The sequence below is a fragment of the Leptinotarsa decemlineata genome, unplaced genomic scaffold (assembly GCF_025532065.1).
Source record: "Leptinotarsa decemlineata unplaced genomic scaffold, Ldec_3_MD MMD2_tig00000199_RagTag_RagTag, whole genome shotgun sequence".
Lineage (NCBI taxonomy): Eukaryota > Metazoa > Arthropoda > Insecta > Coleoptera > Chrysomelidae > Leptinotarsa > Leptinotarsa decemlineata.
In genome coordinates, this window is record NW_027412544.1 from 15,826,934 (window position 1) to 15,842,572 (window position 15,639).

Consider the following 15,639-nt stretch of genomic DNA (forward strand, 5'->3'; position numbering starts at 1 on the left):
TAAAAATTGGTCACAAATGATGCAAAGTTTATTCGTTTTGGGCCATTTATTAGGAAACTTTACGAAATATCTGTTTCAGAAATAGTAGTTTGTGTCTAAAAGTAATACACATTAATATTAAAATAATACTTCAACTGAATAGAGTCAAATTTTCTAATAAAAACATTATGTGTATAAAAATGAAACACATTAAAAATTCCACTTTTTTGATGAATAACAAACTATTTTGAACTTGTGATGCACTGTTTAGAACCTTTGTTGTAGTAATGAATATTACTGGAGTTTTATCCCAACACCAAACCATTATTTTACCACCTCGACACGTGTTTTGATCACAAAGTGATCATCTTCAAGAGGAAGATTAAAACTAACTATTTTGCTTTATCCCTTACTTCAAAGAAAGCGTACCTGAAATAAAGTATTGTCAAAACCAAGTAGTTGTATGTAGATTGCACCCAGTCTTATTGCAGTTGAAATTCAGAAAAACTTTTTAAATGTTTCTAATATTTTGGGGTTATTCTATATTCTGATCTAAACAGAGATCGATGTAAAAGTCAAATTTTGAATGAAGCTATAAATAAAACATTCTCATATGATGCCGACCTTATTGGTCTCACTGTATATCTATGAGATTCCTTACTTATATTTTTATGCTTACCTTCACCTTCAGCATCCAATACCGACACTTTCTCTAGTTCCATTAAAAAGCTATCCAAACTCTCGTCACACAGTTTGCCAACTTCAAACATGGTGACTGCGTGTTTTTTAAGCCCTGGTGAAAGGTTACCCATCATTAGGAATGCAGTTAGAGTTGAATCAAATAAAAAGGCAATCCTCTGACCATTCCTTGGTAAAGACGAACCTGCCGGACTCTCTGGAAGATCTAATTGTGGAGACTGAATTTCAGTAGTAGTAGTCAAGTTGGCGTTGCCACTTAAGCTGAGTGTAAGAGGAGTTATATCGATGTTTCTAAAAGAAAATATCTTTTATAAAACTTTCTGAACTGTAAGTCAATAACAACTTTATTGTTTTGTTTATCAACTTTACTATAAGAAGTTATGTAAGAGTAATAATAATAATTGTAATTTTTATTTGCCACAATTATTTCAGGCAAAAGTAACTTCAATGCATCAGAAAAGGAAAAAAGGATTGACCACAAAGGTAATCCATTGAATATGGTATTTTTCAATTATTTCCATTTCTGTACATATGCATTTCAGTTTTACATTGCTAACAATTGTATTACTAAGCAAAGGAGGGTAATATTAATTATAATATGTGTGATTGATGACTTGTTTATTTTGTGTTAATTCATGATCACTTTAATGAAATGAATAGAAACACTTTTGTCTAATTACCACTAGTTGATTTTATTTATTTGACCGGTTAGGGGTTTGACCCCCATATCAAGTTTTATCCCGGGTTTAACCCCACTATCAAGTTTTATACTTGATAATGGGGTCGAACTCGAAACCGGTCGTATAAATAAAATCAACTAGTGGTAATAAGACAAAAGTGTTTCTATTCATTTCATTAAAATAATAATTATAACTGATAGATTGTGGTTCTAGTACCCAGGAATAGATGGATTGTAAAACGAAGTAAGGATCTTTTGGGACGAAGTTAAAGAAATTCCATTTCTAATTTTTTTTTCAGATTTTAGAACGTAAGAGGAACTTGATTTGAATTTTTTATAAGCTATCTTAGGCACTATGGAAACAGTCTTCTACCTAACAAATAGTCTCTCATCCGATTTAGTGCTATGCTTCTTATTCCTACTTATTCCAAGATATGCAAGAACAATAAATATGCTTAGTGCTAGAGTTTTGTCATCGATGTTACAAATGATTGTTGAAGTGAGATATATTATTGCATATTTGGTAGGCATATTTTCCTTAAATCTGAATTGTTTTTCCAAAAGAATTTAATTTTTCCTACAAATGCCTACATTTAACAAAATATTTTTTGAAAAATTTTTTGTTTCCATGTTTCAATTGACTGTCACATTTCAATCTTCTTTATAATTTGTGACTTGTTTCAGTAGTAGAAATTCTCAAATTCAATTTTTCTACTTTTTTCTCAGAAATGGTTTGTTATTATTTTGCTTTTGGATGTATCTCAACACAATTATCATAAATGGGATGATTCTCTCATCTGATTTATTCTGCATCCTACATATTCTCTTGATTTTCTTCATTGTTTATTCCCTTTGCTTTTTAATCTGACTCAACAAAAGTTCATAATCATCTTGCCTGCATTGTTTATTTTCTGGTTTGAGTTTTTCTTCACCCTACTGATTGTCTGTCACCTCACCTGCATTGACTCCTTCTCGTTTTTCCATGAATCAATTATAGCAATTTATTTTTTGTCAATGTTATTTTTTTCTGTTGTATGCACCGATTTTTTTCGTCCCTGCACTGTTTTTTAATTTGACTATTGATTCTCTGCATTAATTTTGATTTTCCTTGAGATTCAACCGCCATTAATGGTTACCTTATCGACTTTAGTTATTTCTCCTACCCTCTTGCTTGCACTGCCTTAAACCAGATATCTTCCATCTCCTAGAAGTTTCTGTTTTTCGGTCATTTATCTTGATTCCATTTGTAAAGTTTTAATGAGTTCACAGTTGAAACAATATTTCTCAAATTGACACCAAATATTCTCTCTGTTATTTCAAGTCTGTTTTACGGTACTCTGCTTCGAGTCTAGAAGTTTTCAGTAGACTTGGTCTGGTCACACATTTCCAAACCTTCAAGAAAGATTTCTAGAAATGAAAGTACACAAGGTAGGGTAGGGATTTCCGACTTGTGTAATTGAATTTATCTTCTTTGCAAGTAAGTTGAAACATCTTGGATTATAAGTGACGAAAAAATGAAAATATTATTTCTTTTGATCTGCCATTGAACTCATAAGTGATATTAGGTTAGATCATGGTTGCAATGACTCTTCTATCTCAAACAGAACAATTGTGAGTAAGAAGTGGTGATCTAACTAAACAATGATTGATATATCTAGCGATCCTTGGCAAATTGAAATAGCCATTGAGGTCATTCAACAATTCCTAAGCGATGCTCATGCGATTTTTTTTTTGGTCCAAATTCAGAAATTTTAGAACGAATTTCTCTGCCACATGCTCCATGCTCAAAATTTTCGAAAATATTGCATGGCATGACCCAATCGATATGCCGATATCCATAACAACTTCTCTAATAGTGATTCGACGATTCTCCATAAAATTCTTCGCTTTTTCAACATTTTCATCGGTTGTTTGTGTGCTGATGGGTACAGGGCGAGCCTTTGTATTGTATTATCAATAATTGACTAGTTTTATATTGTTTTCTGTGCATGTATTCTTACTTGTATTTTTGTATAATGCCTTATTTATTTTGTATTTTTTTTTACTGTATCGAGTAAAATGGGTTTTGAACCGTGATTAAATAAATAAATAATGTGGAAAATCTATATAATAATAAGACTTTATTTATTTATAACAGTATGGTTTCATACTGCTATAAATTGTCACAATTTAATTTTTTTTATTAAAATATGACTGTATACTTTTGTTTTTGTATTTTCACACTGTTTTCATCATCTCATTAATGTAAATTAGATTATACCCTACCAAGCCATATCCGTAAAGTATTTGAATTAGCACATTCTGAGGGGCTGACTATCTTGAATTGTTTCATCCCTTGCCAGACATTCAGTATGGGTTCAGGAAACTTAAAACCGCTCTCAGTGCCATAGAAGATGGATTAGACTTCATTAACAAACCACAAACTATTATTGATGAAAATGGAAAGAATGGGGATACGTGGTAAACCATATGATTGGGCAGAATAATATCTGTCTAACTGTTCTCAAACCCTTATTCTAAATAATTAAGGGTCAAATCCAACGCAAACTACTTACTGTAGGTGTATCTCAGGGTTCGGTATATGGGCCCATGTTCTTCAAAATTTTCATCAGTGATATTAACAGAACTTGTGACAGTCTATAGAATATGCCGATGATACAAATTTTATACTAGCACATCATCAATTTGGACAACTCATAAAAAAGTGTAATAAAGAATCTACTGAATTAATTTGCTTTAAAGAAAATGCCTCAACATTAATTGCAATAAAATCGAGATATATGCAGTTTCTACCAAAAAATATGTCATAATTCCAATCATTATTTACATTTTGATAAATAAATCTTTTGGAGTCGCTGGTAAAATGAAATTCCTGGGGCTAATGTTGAATCCAAAGCACTTGGAAATCACAGGTGAACAAAGTTATCACAAAATCAAGTTCTCTTTGTTATGTAATCCAAAATATAAGAGACAAAATATCACCCCATGTACCAAAGCTTCTATACTATGACTTGGTGCAGTCCAGTTTTCAATATTGCTTAATATTTTGGGGCTCATCAGCACATATCAACAGTGTTTTCAGATTTCACAATCGACTAATAGAGGAATCATCAAGACTCTAGTAGATCACGCTTTCGGGCTCTGCAATACAAAGGAAGATCTGGAAAAGGAACTAGGCATCATCAAAAATGACCTTAAGCGGAATGGTTACTTTGAAGTGTCTAAAGTGATGGTGGAACAGACTTTGGCTAGAAGACAGCAAGAGCCTCACAAGAAAGAGAAGCCGCCACAACCAGTACTTGTACTTCCCGCCATCAGAGGATTGTCGGAAAGGATAAGAAGGATTGAGTCCAAGTATAAGATCAGAACCTGCTTCAGATCTGGGAACACTATCCGTAGCAGCCTCACGAAAACCAGGCCACCAAACACGGACTGCGATTCCAAGAATTGCATTTACCGGATACCGTGCGAGTGCGGAGAATCATACATCGGTGAAACTAAGAGGCCATTGAAAGTGTGTGCCGAGCACACACAGCGAGGAGAAACCAGCAAATCAGGAATGGCAGAGCATGTTTGGACTCATCAAAATAACATCAAATGGTGTCAAGCTGAAATCATCCACAAGGAGGAACACTGGTTTAGGAGAAAATTTAAAGAAGCCACATTTATGTTGTCCAACAACGCATATATATGGAAACCTAAAGTCAAGCGGAACACGACCAACACCCGGTCAGCTCCCACTAAAACGGATGAAATGAAGAGGGGTAAGACGGGATAGGTGAAAGCACTCAAATGACCTATAGTCAGATCTCGGAGGAATAATTCCAGTTATTTATCACCTGAAGACGATTGTAGATACTAACAAATCAATTTATATCATATTAGACAATGGAAGTCTGAACTAATGAAATGCACCATGAAACATTGTCAACCACCTTCAAACAAATGACTAAATTATACTCTCTTCTAATGAAAAGTAACTTTCTAAATCACGCTTACCTAGTATTTTCCATAGGAATAGAGTTCCAGGATGAATGCCAGTACCTAGTTTCCTGTTCTGTGCTCAATGGGTCTGAATTCAGTTTGCGGGCAAATTTTAGCCTACAATAAAGAGAAACTGCTTGTTTGACCAGTTCAGTATCAACTTGTAGAACTCCAGCAAGCTGAAAAGTAGTTATATTGTAAAGTGTTAATTAAAAGCTATATATTACCTCTCCCACAGTGGTATGTTCATCTATAGAAACAAATATTTTATACAAAAGTGTTTCAAAATAATCTCCTAAAATTCGATTCATCACAAAACCTTGAAGTGGGGGTACCTGCACCCTATCGACAGAAGTAATGGGTATATCCAAGTAAATCAGTCCTTTTCTGAAAATAAATAAATCTTACTAGGAAAAAAATATTTTCGATTTGGCAAAGCCTCAAAAAAATCCAAGAACAACACATAATGACAACAGAAATATTTATATAGTAGGTATTGTCATTAAACAAATAAAAACGTAAAGGTATTAATAACTTCTTTCCAAAAAGAACTAATATTACATCTGTCAATAGATATGTTCAATAAATACAAATACATAACTTCTCTTAGTAATGCAACTAGATGCATGGTCATCTTGAAAACAGTAAGAGTTACAGGAAAAGTTAAATTGGAACGGTTACTTATTATGGAATTAAAAATAAATAAAAATTAGAAAGGAAGCCCATGACCTCATATAACTTTTAATTGTAAACAACTATTGTTAATACCATATTGTTGTATTTTTTGAAATAGAAGTCTTTTATTCTTGAACACAATTAATAAATTCTGACCTGCCCTGTCTCTTGTTTGATTCGAAACCATTTAGGGTGTATCTAATAATGTTATAAACCATGCAGCATTAACTTTTGACGATATTCAAATTCTGATCGGGTTACAAATAAGAAAAATTTCCATTTGCACTTTCACAGACCGCACTGTATGAAAATGCCAAATATTAAATATAGATTTATTTCAAACATTTGAGAGGGCCCGAGGCATCTGTGAACCTGAGAGTCTTCTCGAGGAACTGAATCAAATAAGAAATGCCTTCAAATGGAACTTGAATTTGAGCGTACGATACTACCCATGAGACAGAACACCCAAGTAACTTCAGCTAGGCTCGTTCATAGAAAAACTTTCCACCCCTACATTGAAAATGTTACAGACCAGATTGGGGGAATTCAGGAGAAACATGATTTGAAACCAATACCAAGGCCAACGAAACCTATTAGAGTCTAAGGTCATCTGAGGACTCCAGAGAGCCTTTAGCAACACTGGGGGTATACAGGATTCCTGGAAGCTCTGGTTCGGTCTACATCAGAACCATGAAAAAAGTGTGAGTACCCAGTTCTCTGAATATGAAAGAAATTGTCTCCTTGTGCATACGCATAAATCAGCTGAAGCTGAATATGCACGACAAAATTCAGAATTACTATCCAAGAGTATATGAGGGAGCGAGAGAAATTCATAAACACACAACTTCAATCGAAAGAAGAGGAAATTAACATAAGTAAAATCTGGTTACCTGTTCCAAATTGTAAAACATCAATACCATTTTTTTCAATCTATAGGAACGAAGCCACGACCACTACCTATGGGATAAAAACGGAAAATGAGTATTGTTATCAGCTATTTTTAATCAAGAACTTGATAGCTTGCTAGCTAAAGCTGGGTGACAACACATTTTTTTGAGACAATGTAACTTTACAGATAGACACCGTATTATGTTGCATGGTTGCGGTTTAGTTACTAATTTTTAGCACATAACAAGGCTGAAATCGACGTGCATAAACAGCATATGATTCACAAAAATATTTTCAGCATCAATTTTATCCAAAATATATAAATGCTATTACATAGTTGATAAAATCAAATTATCGGAAATGAGGAAGGATTTATCCAAACATTGATTTTTGAATTGACAACTAATGGTTTCACAAAGTTTTTTTTACTTACTTATATAAACTACGAACAATGTGATATGGTAAAGTACCAGCATTTTGGGATCCAGAATCGATTAACTTGTCAATAACAATCAGTTCTGCATCATTCACCATCTGAAAACAAATTAAATTGAAATAAGGAGAGCACTATTGAGAGTAATCTATAAAAACATTTTTCCCACAACAGCACAAAAATACTATCTCTGACGAGCATTTCACTGACCAAGTTAGCGTCATCAGGATACGAATACAACTACGGGCTATGTTAATATTTGTCATCATCTTACCTCGCAAGGGTCATTAAATTATTTTCTAGTATAAGTTATTGTGTTATATTGTTAACGATTCTAATGTTAATTAATACCTGCTATACATAATATTGACCTTATTTTTACCTGGAATTATCGGGTAATAGTAAACAACAGGCTGTTTAGAATGGGACTTTAGTCGCTGTTCGTAGATCTCATTCCACATTTTTCGATTTCTAAATCATTAAAAGGGTCTAAAAAACCTGTTAGTGAACAATTTCACGAATTCCTCACTTATTTTGTGATTGTTCTCTAAGGCATGCCGAGCGACACTAGACTTCTCTAGTCTATGAAACTGAACATATGAAACATTCTCCTTTTATAGTATGCTTAGTTTGACCTACGTAATTTTCATATCATCCTCACAAATTATTCAATAGATGACTTTTCCGTCATCATGTCTAATTCAAGGGAATTCATCGAGAAAATCAAAGATGTAAGGTTGCAAGTTGGTGAGATTTTAGTATTTCTTGACATATCTTTATTATTAACAAGTGTCCCCATATACACATCAATCGAATCTGTGAAAAATTTTTAGAAATATATGAACCAGCTTACACAAATTTCTATGGAACAGAACTGCTACCAGTTCGCTAACTATTTTTATAAACATCAAAAGGCTATGGCAATGTGTTAACTATTGTCTTCTTTGATGGCTCATCTTTTCATGACATTTAAAATAGAAAAAGAGTTATATATTACTTTTCGCAGACTCATGTATTGGAGTATTTGACTTGAACAACCAGTATAAAGTTCATTCATGAAATTAATAATGATGAAGAGCTACCACTTCTGGCTGTTCTAGTTATAAGAAATGCTGATAAGGATTTGTAAAAATGTATATAGAAAGAATACTAACATTTTCAGATATATCCTTGATAGCTCTCACCATTGTTCACAACAAAAATGGCATGACTACATCTTCTTAGCTATAGAATGATGACGTTTTCCTCGAGAAAAAAGTTATCTAGGAAATAGGTGGCTTCCATATGAATCAAAATATACCAATAGACTAGTCGGAATTTAAAAAAAATTGAATGTGTACTGAACATGCCTGAAACACCTATTGTACTTATCCTATTCATCCCAAGAAACAAATCTGTTTATATTAGAGATTTCCAAGAGAAGAATGCCTGATAATTGTTGATACTGGCGTAAGCCAACATATTTTTGGACGAGATGCCTTCTAAAGTGTAGAAATCGACAATGTGGAATGATATCTATGAACAGAGACGAATATTCCATTCCTTACAGCTCGCCGTTTTCCCTTACGTAATAATTACAGGCAGAAAACAGGTGAATATTGGATATAAGAAATTAGTTATACTAAGTATTAATTTAATAATTATCGAAGGTGAGGTGGTGGTTAGTTCAGATATATGCAAATATCAACATAGCTGTGAGATTTAGTTTCAGTTATTTCCTGGTGATGCTTATTTTTTTGGCGAAACATGCATCGAGAGATGCATGTAGAAAAGTTTTTCATAGATGGTCCACTTTATACCAGAGGTACCACAGTGACATGACATGAACTTGAACAAAAGTCAAAATCCATTATAGAAAATAAAAATATCAATTTGTTTCTAAGTAGATACCTTTTTAAACTAAGACATTTTAATGAAATATTCTTCTGAGTTATGAGTACGAGAAATGAGTAGTAAGAATATTAGACTCTATGGGTTAGTGGAAAATGAGAATGAGGATAGTTTAAAATGTGTTTTGGAAGTTTTCAATCAGAATGAACCTGAAAATAAATAATTCCGACGTTGAGAAATGTTATTGTATTGTAAATATGATCTTCAGGAATCTAGTCCGTTATTTATTCGTTTTACCATGAATTATTTTAAAAATATTTTATATAAGAATACGAACAATCTGAAGAAAACTGGTATCACGGTTAGAGAAGACTTAACACCTGCTCAAAATACAGCCATGTAGAAACATGGCAAAGTTTAGAGAAACTTTGGGCAGATTTTTCTCAAATATGATCATGAACAATCAGTTATCAAGATAAGCAAAATGGCAGATGTTATTGGATTATAAACTTATTTTGTATAAAATTAAGCTCCACTTATGTTGAAATATAAAGTTCTGTATTGTGTTTTTTTTCAGAACTAGGTCACGGTTATAATTATCGTCTGTAGATTACCTATTTCAAACTGTTTTCACTTCAGATTAATACAGTTGTTTATGTCCATGTTAGAAACCATTGTTGTTTTTCTTTGCAGCTAATCCGAACAATTTAAGATATTTCTTTTTCAACCTATCTTTTCACAACAGTTGAACGTTTTTTTTTTTTTGGTTTTCATTTGAAATTAGGTATATAGGATAAAGATCAGAGTCAAAACAATATTTTATTTGTATTAATCATGGAATTCCTTAAAATAGTAATTTTGAATGGGAGGCCGCTCCTCCCATCACTTTAAGAGGTTCGCAAACTAATATTAGAATTAGAATTTAATATTTTTATGATTCATCATGATATTAATTCATCATAATATTTATGCTTCATCATGATATTAATAATGACTTATTGAATCAAAATGGTTTTACAATATTCAGGCTAGATCGCGAAACTAGAGGTGGTGGCTTATGTATTTTTATCAGTAAGGTACTGAGGGGGGAATTACTCAGGCAAGTCCTATGAGGAACTCTTGGTGAAAGTAATAAAAAAAAATAATTGGGAGGTAGGAGTTATTTATAGGCCTCCTCTCCAAGATACAAACGAATTTCTTGATGAATTCGAAAATACATTGTTTTCAATATATGCAAATGTGGATAAGATACTATGCACTGGTGACTTTAATAGATGGAATATTTGGATCGCCCTTTTTAAATATGGGAATAACTTTACTTGTTTCAAAGATGTCTGGAAATAGTCAGAGGCAATTAATTCAATGGCTTATGAATGTTCAAGAGCTCAATAACTTATGTCATATAATACGCAACTCTTCTCGACTTAATAATAATTCAAGAAACGGAATCTGTTTTAGAAGTGATGTTGATAGAAACAAATGGTATTACGGACCATTTACTCGTAGCTTGCAAGGAAAGAGTAGGTGGACAAAAAGCAGATCCCAAGATGTTTAACTCAGAGAATTTTCAAAAACCTCAATGTTGATATGTTTGAAATTGATCTACTTAGCACATCCTTCTTTATGATATTTGGTCAAGATTCAATAGAAGGAAAAGTTAATTTTTTCTGATGAGTCTTTTTGATGGGCATGCATCTTATAAAACACCAAGAGTAATAAAACCTTGGGCCCCATGGTTGAATGAAATAATACAAAAAATGATTAGCTTTGAACAAATATAAAAAGACAAAATATCCAGCACACTTACAGTTCTATAAATATATGCACAACTATGTTATCGGTGCAATAAAACATAAAAAAAAGCTTACTTTAGTTATGTTTGAAAATTGCAGTAGAAAAGAGCTTTGGAAATCATTAAAATACAACAAAATCATAAATGTAATGTCAGATATTCCTGAAGATCTGAAGGAAAAAACTATTGATTTTTTGCCGAATACTATCCCGTTTTCTGAGCCTTATAATAATAATAATGGAGCATTTCTCTTCAGGGCAGCTGCCCGAGCAGCTGATGAACTCAGTACAGTTTTTGACACTGAACGAGGTGACCACAACTCTGTCACCGAGTTCAGATAAAAGCCGCAGAGATCACCTTACTTCTGCGGAAACACAAGGATAAGCCACTGCATGGGGTCTTCTTCAATAACATTGGAGACCTTGGCTTATCCAAGCGCCTGACCTTCGCTTTTCTCAGGTCGAGTTGGCTGAAGTCGGAAACTGAGGGGTTCATCATGGCTTGCCAGGATAGTGTCTTAGACACCTTAGTCTACCGCAGTCGCGTGACACAAGGTGCAGGGCCTGCCGCGAGGCTCCTGAGATCCTAATGCACTTGCTATCAGCATGTCCAGCATATGCGGTCTCGGCCTATATCCATCGACATAACGCGGCCCTAAGAGTGCTATATTATCATCTACGGCACTCTTACGGTATTGACGAGACACCGGTGTTGCCCTATGCTCCGGGGGATATTGAATCCGTTGTGGTGAACGAGAAGTGCCGAATTTATTGGAACTATTCATCCTCCACCCTCAGGATCATATAAGCTAATAAGCCTGATGGGGTCCTTCTCGACCACCAGAGCAAAACGATATTTGTCGTGGAGTTTTCAGCTCCTGGCGAGACGAATATCGTGAGAAAAGAGGAGGAAAAACGGATAAAATATCGATATTTTCTCTTCGAACTCCGCAGACTCTATCAAGATCACTCTGTCAAGATGGTTGTTCTGATTATTGGAGTCCTTGGTGGAATGATGTCCTCTCTACTCTCGAATCTTAAAATCATACCGGCTTGCCGCACTAAGGCAGAAGTCTTAGCCGCACAGATGCAGAAGGCTGTCATTCTTGGCTCACCGCGCTTGCTCAGGGCACATGATTCTCGGACCCAATGATCACTTACCCCACGGTGTGGGGAGTGATCATTGGTTGATAATGCTGGCGCGCCCTCCCGAAAGTATCGGGGCTTCGGGGGACAGGGCCTGACTAGCGCACACAACGGAGGAAAAAAAATGTCTTTATTCATCACAATAAGAAGTACAAATTAAACAAAATTCAAAGAAATGATGAATAGGCGGAGTTCAGCTATGAGAGCTGCTTTTAAACCCAACCTCGAAAACCTTCAGATACATTTTTAGATTTCCATAAGGAAAAACAATTGAAGAATTCAAATTTTAGGTTTCTGGAAGTTAATGACGTATTTGTTAATAAAATTATTAGTGAGATCAGTACAATTACTATGAGATATGATTAATTGAACTTAAGATTAATTGAATTATGCTGCCCTCATATAATTACTTAAATTGCCCATATAATAAACATCAGTCTTTCTGAAAACGTTTATCTCTCGGTGTGGAAGAGTGCAGTGGTTAAAATTTTGCCGAAAAAAAGTAATATTACTGAGTTTAAAGACTGAGGTTCAAAGGCTCTTCAACACCTTCCATTTTCACAACCAGCTATTCAAACGCTCTTTTAGGTACCAGATATCAAAAGTATTCAATACTATTCCAGAACTTTAAAAAAAATGCCATCCTCTCAGTTTTAACTCAAATTGAAATTATATCTTTTTCAAAATCAATAACTTAATGAACCTTTAACCATTCCACTTTTCTATCTTCTTTTTTCTTCTTCTATTACTTTTTTCTTTTAGACTGATTCATGACTAATTATTGTTTGCTTAGTTTTGTATCATAATATTTTCTAGTCACTGATCTTTATTCATTTATTCATATACTTATGTTAATGCTGTGCTACTTTAATTCACAACTTAGCCTTTATATATGTAATTAAAACTCAATAATGTAAAATAAAAAGTGGTTGTAGTAGTGAAGACGTTTATTATTATTATTATGTATATTTCTTGTACCTCAAAATAGATCTAATCCAGTTATGAAAAGTATACATTATGTATATATACATTTAGGATGTTCCAGAATTTAGTTAACATGTGATATCCTGATATCTTCATCACAAGAAAAAAACCTTTCTAAGAACATCATTGACACGATGGTAGCCATTTTAGCTTTTAAAAAAAAACCGTTGCCATCTTTATTTTCTGATATGAGAAAAAATTATACTCTGTTTGGATCTCCGTCTCACTGTTATAAAACACTTTTGATATTCAGATAAATTATTGCAAATGCAAGAAGGACTTTTTTTGTATGTTGATGTATATGATGAGAGTATATTTTTGATATTACCTTAACATCTTCTTCAAGAACAAGCCCCACTTCAACCCGCCACCAAGGTTCCATATGTATATCAGATGGAACTCTAGGGAGCAATACTTTCACATTTTTTCTACCAAAAAGTCGTCCCCTGTTTGATCTAGATTTATTCATTAAATCAATGTATTCATTTCGTCCAATGCCAAGTAGCCTTAAACCTGAAACATTTACAAATAGAGACAATGATGAAATAAGTTTTTCTCCCATATTGAGAGAGTGCTCTATTTCTGGTGTTTGGAAACATTATTTTCAATAGATGGACTGAACTGCATTTCGAAGACTATAATTTTAATTTAATTTTTTTATTTAAATTCATATACAACCACCATAGGCTCTTTGGTAATTGACGGTATAACTAATGGACATAGGTTTGATATCTGTATTTTTGTTAAAATTAATTTTTCGTTCTGAAATACATTAAGGTACTTGTTTTTTGTTTGCGATCTTACCTTTCCTTGAGAAGTAGAAATATTTAGAAAAAATAAAATCTTACATGTATCTTTTCAAAAAAAAAAAATTTCAAATGTGGACTAATGTGGTCATATGATATGAAACTTGATTCATCCATTTCATGAGTTCTACACATTTTGATAGAACACAAAATTTTAGAATTATATTTTATGTAATATTTTTTAAGACAATGTTGGTAGTTTTGGGAATATTTATTGCGCATGTACATATAATTCTTTGCAAAATCATTGTTTCTACTTATTTTCATTTGTGTATTCTCTCAATATCAGTCCACATATTATCAACATATTGGAGTACCATCTGAATAGAAATAAGTGTTTTTGTATAATTCAGTGTTTATATGAAAATTTATGTTTTAAAAGTATTTTTCTTTCACGTTAATCAATATATATATGAAAGTAGCTGTATCGAAAGAGCTTTTTTTCCAATGTATGTGAAAGTTATATTTTGCATGATCTATACATCTTCGTAGAGTTAATTTTTTGAAACTGATTGCTTTCTTCCTTTCTTCGGAAGATTCCAACATTTTTTTATGTAAAGATGGAGAAGTAAAAAGCCAAAACCTTCATCATCAACTCAATTATTCTCAACTTATGCAAAATATCGATTTCATGAAAATTCAGCCTTTGTTTCGCTAATAAGAAAAATTAAATTTAATGTAAGACAATTTAATGGAATACTGTGGACCTATATTCTTCACTGAACTGATATATTTATCATATTAAAAAACTAAAACTTAAACATTATCAACTCACAATCAGCAGCAGTAAAGTTAGGAAGAGTATCATAACTTTTTTCAGCTTGCATAAGCTTCTCGACTACAGATATATAGTAATTGAACGGAGTCATTCTGAGTCCTTTAACAACCATATCTGCTAGATGATAGGGAAACAGCATAAGCCTCTCTCTACTATAAGCTATTATTCTCTCATAATATCGTTTTTCATCTCTAAATACATGTCGAACTGAAATTGCATTATTTTTTTAAATTAGAGTATTATTAATACTTCAGAGTACTCGCCTAGATTACCACGATATCTCAGTTGGTTTTTTATACTGAAATTTACTACATATCGATCATACTCCTTAGAAGAATTACTCAAGACCTGAAATTTGTATTTATTTGAATAGATGATTTTTATTCCAAGGCATATTGGTACCTGTTTGATGTGTGTGGGAAGATGAACCCACGTAACATTTTTGCGAATATGTTCCTCTATTTCCGTGTTCATTTTTCATTAAGATAATGGTATAATCATTTGTAAAATATTATCTCTCCATTACATTTTCTCATGTTCCAGATAAAAATAAAATTTTAATGTTGATATTTATCAGCTGTCACAAGTCACAAACACAAGTGTCAGATTGTCAATGTCAAGCAGAGCTGTTAAGATATGTTCCTAAAATAACCACTTCCTAACCAGAATTTTTGACAGCGGTTATCTGAAAAATATATTGTTGATTAACTTTGAAACAGGACAGTTGTTGTTAATTGTATTATTGATGGGTCAACTGCTAAATTATTTTTTATGTGGAGCCTGGAAACCATACATTTTCCAATTAATTGATCATAAAATTTTCAAACTGAATAAGGAAGTTGGTCATTCCTTTCAAGAGTTATTTTCGAATCCTGATGAATCGTCGAAGGAAAATGAAAATCACAGTGGGCCCTTAACAATGAAGTATCTCATAAGCTGACGATAAATAATTATGTACGTAACAAGT

At 33.0% G+C, this 15,639-nt stretch overlaps 1 protein-coding gene across 1 annotated transcript in view; it reads right to left on the reverse strand.

Moving 5' to 3' along the window:
• LOC111503674 (protein FAM91A1) overlaps window positions 1-15,276 on the reverse strand; it is a 42,085-nt gene extending 26,809 nt beyond the window's left edge. Inside the window, exons 1-8 of the mRNA XM_023158036.2 lie at window positions 15,075-15,276; window positions 14,936-15,020; window positions 14,670-14,879; window positions 13,417-13,601; window positions 7,338-7,438; window positions 5,569-5,728; window positions 5,357-5,520; window positions 659-969 (exon numbers count right to left, since the gene is read on the reverse strand). Coding sequence (XP_023013804.1) covers window positions 659-969; window positions 5,357-5,520; window positions 5,569-5,728; window positions 7,338-7,438; window positions 13,417-13,601; window positions 14,670-14,879; window positions 14,936-15,020; window positions 15,075-15,146 — 1,288 coding nt within the window. The 5' untranslated portion in view covers window positions 15,147-15,276. The remainder of the gene's footprint in view (window positions 1-658; window positions 970-5,356; window positions 5,521-5,568; window positions 5,729-7,337; window positions 7,439-13,416; window positions 13,602-14,669; window positions 14,880-14,935; window positions 15,021-15,074) is intronic.
• Window positions 15,277-15,639: the final 363 nt, after the last annotated feature.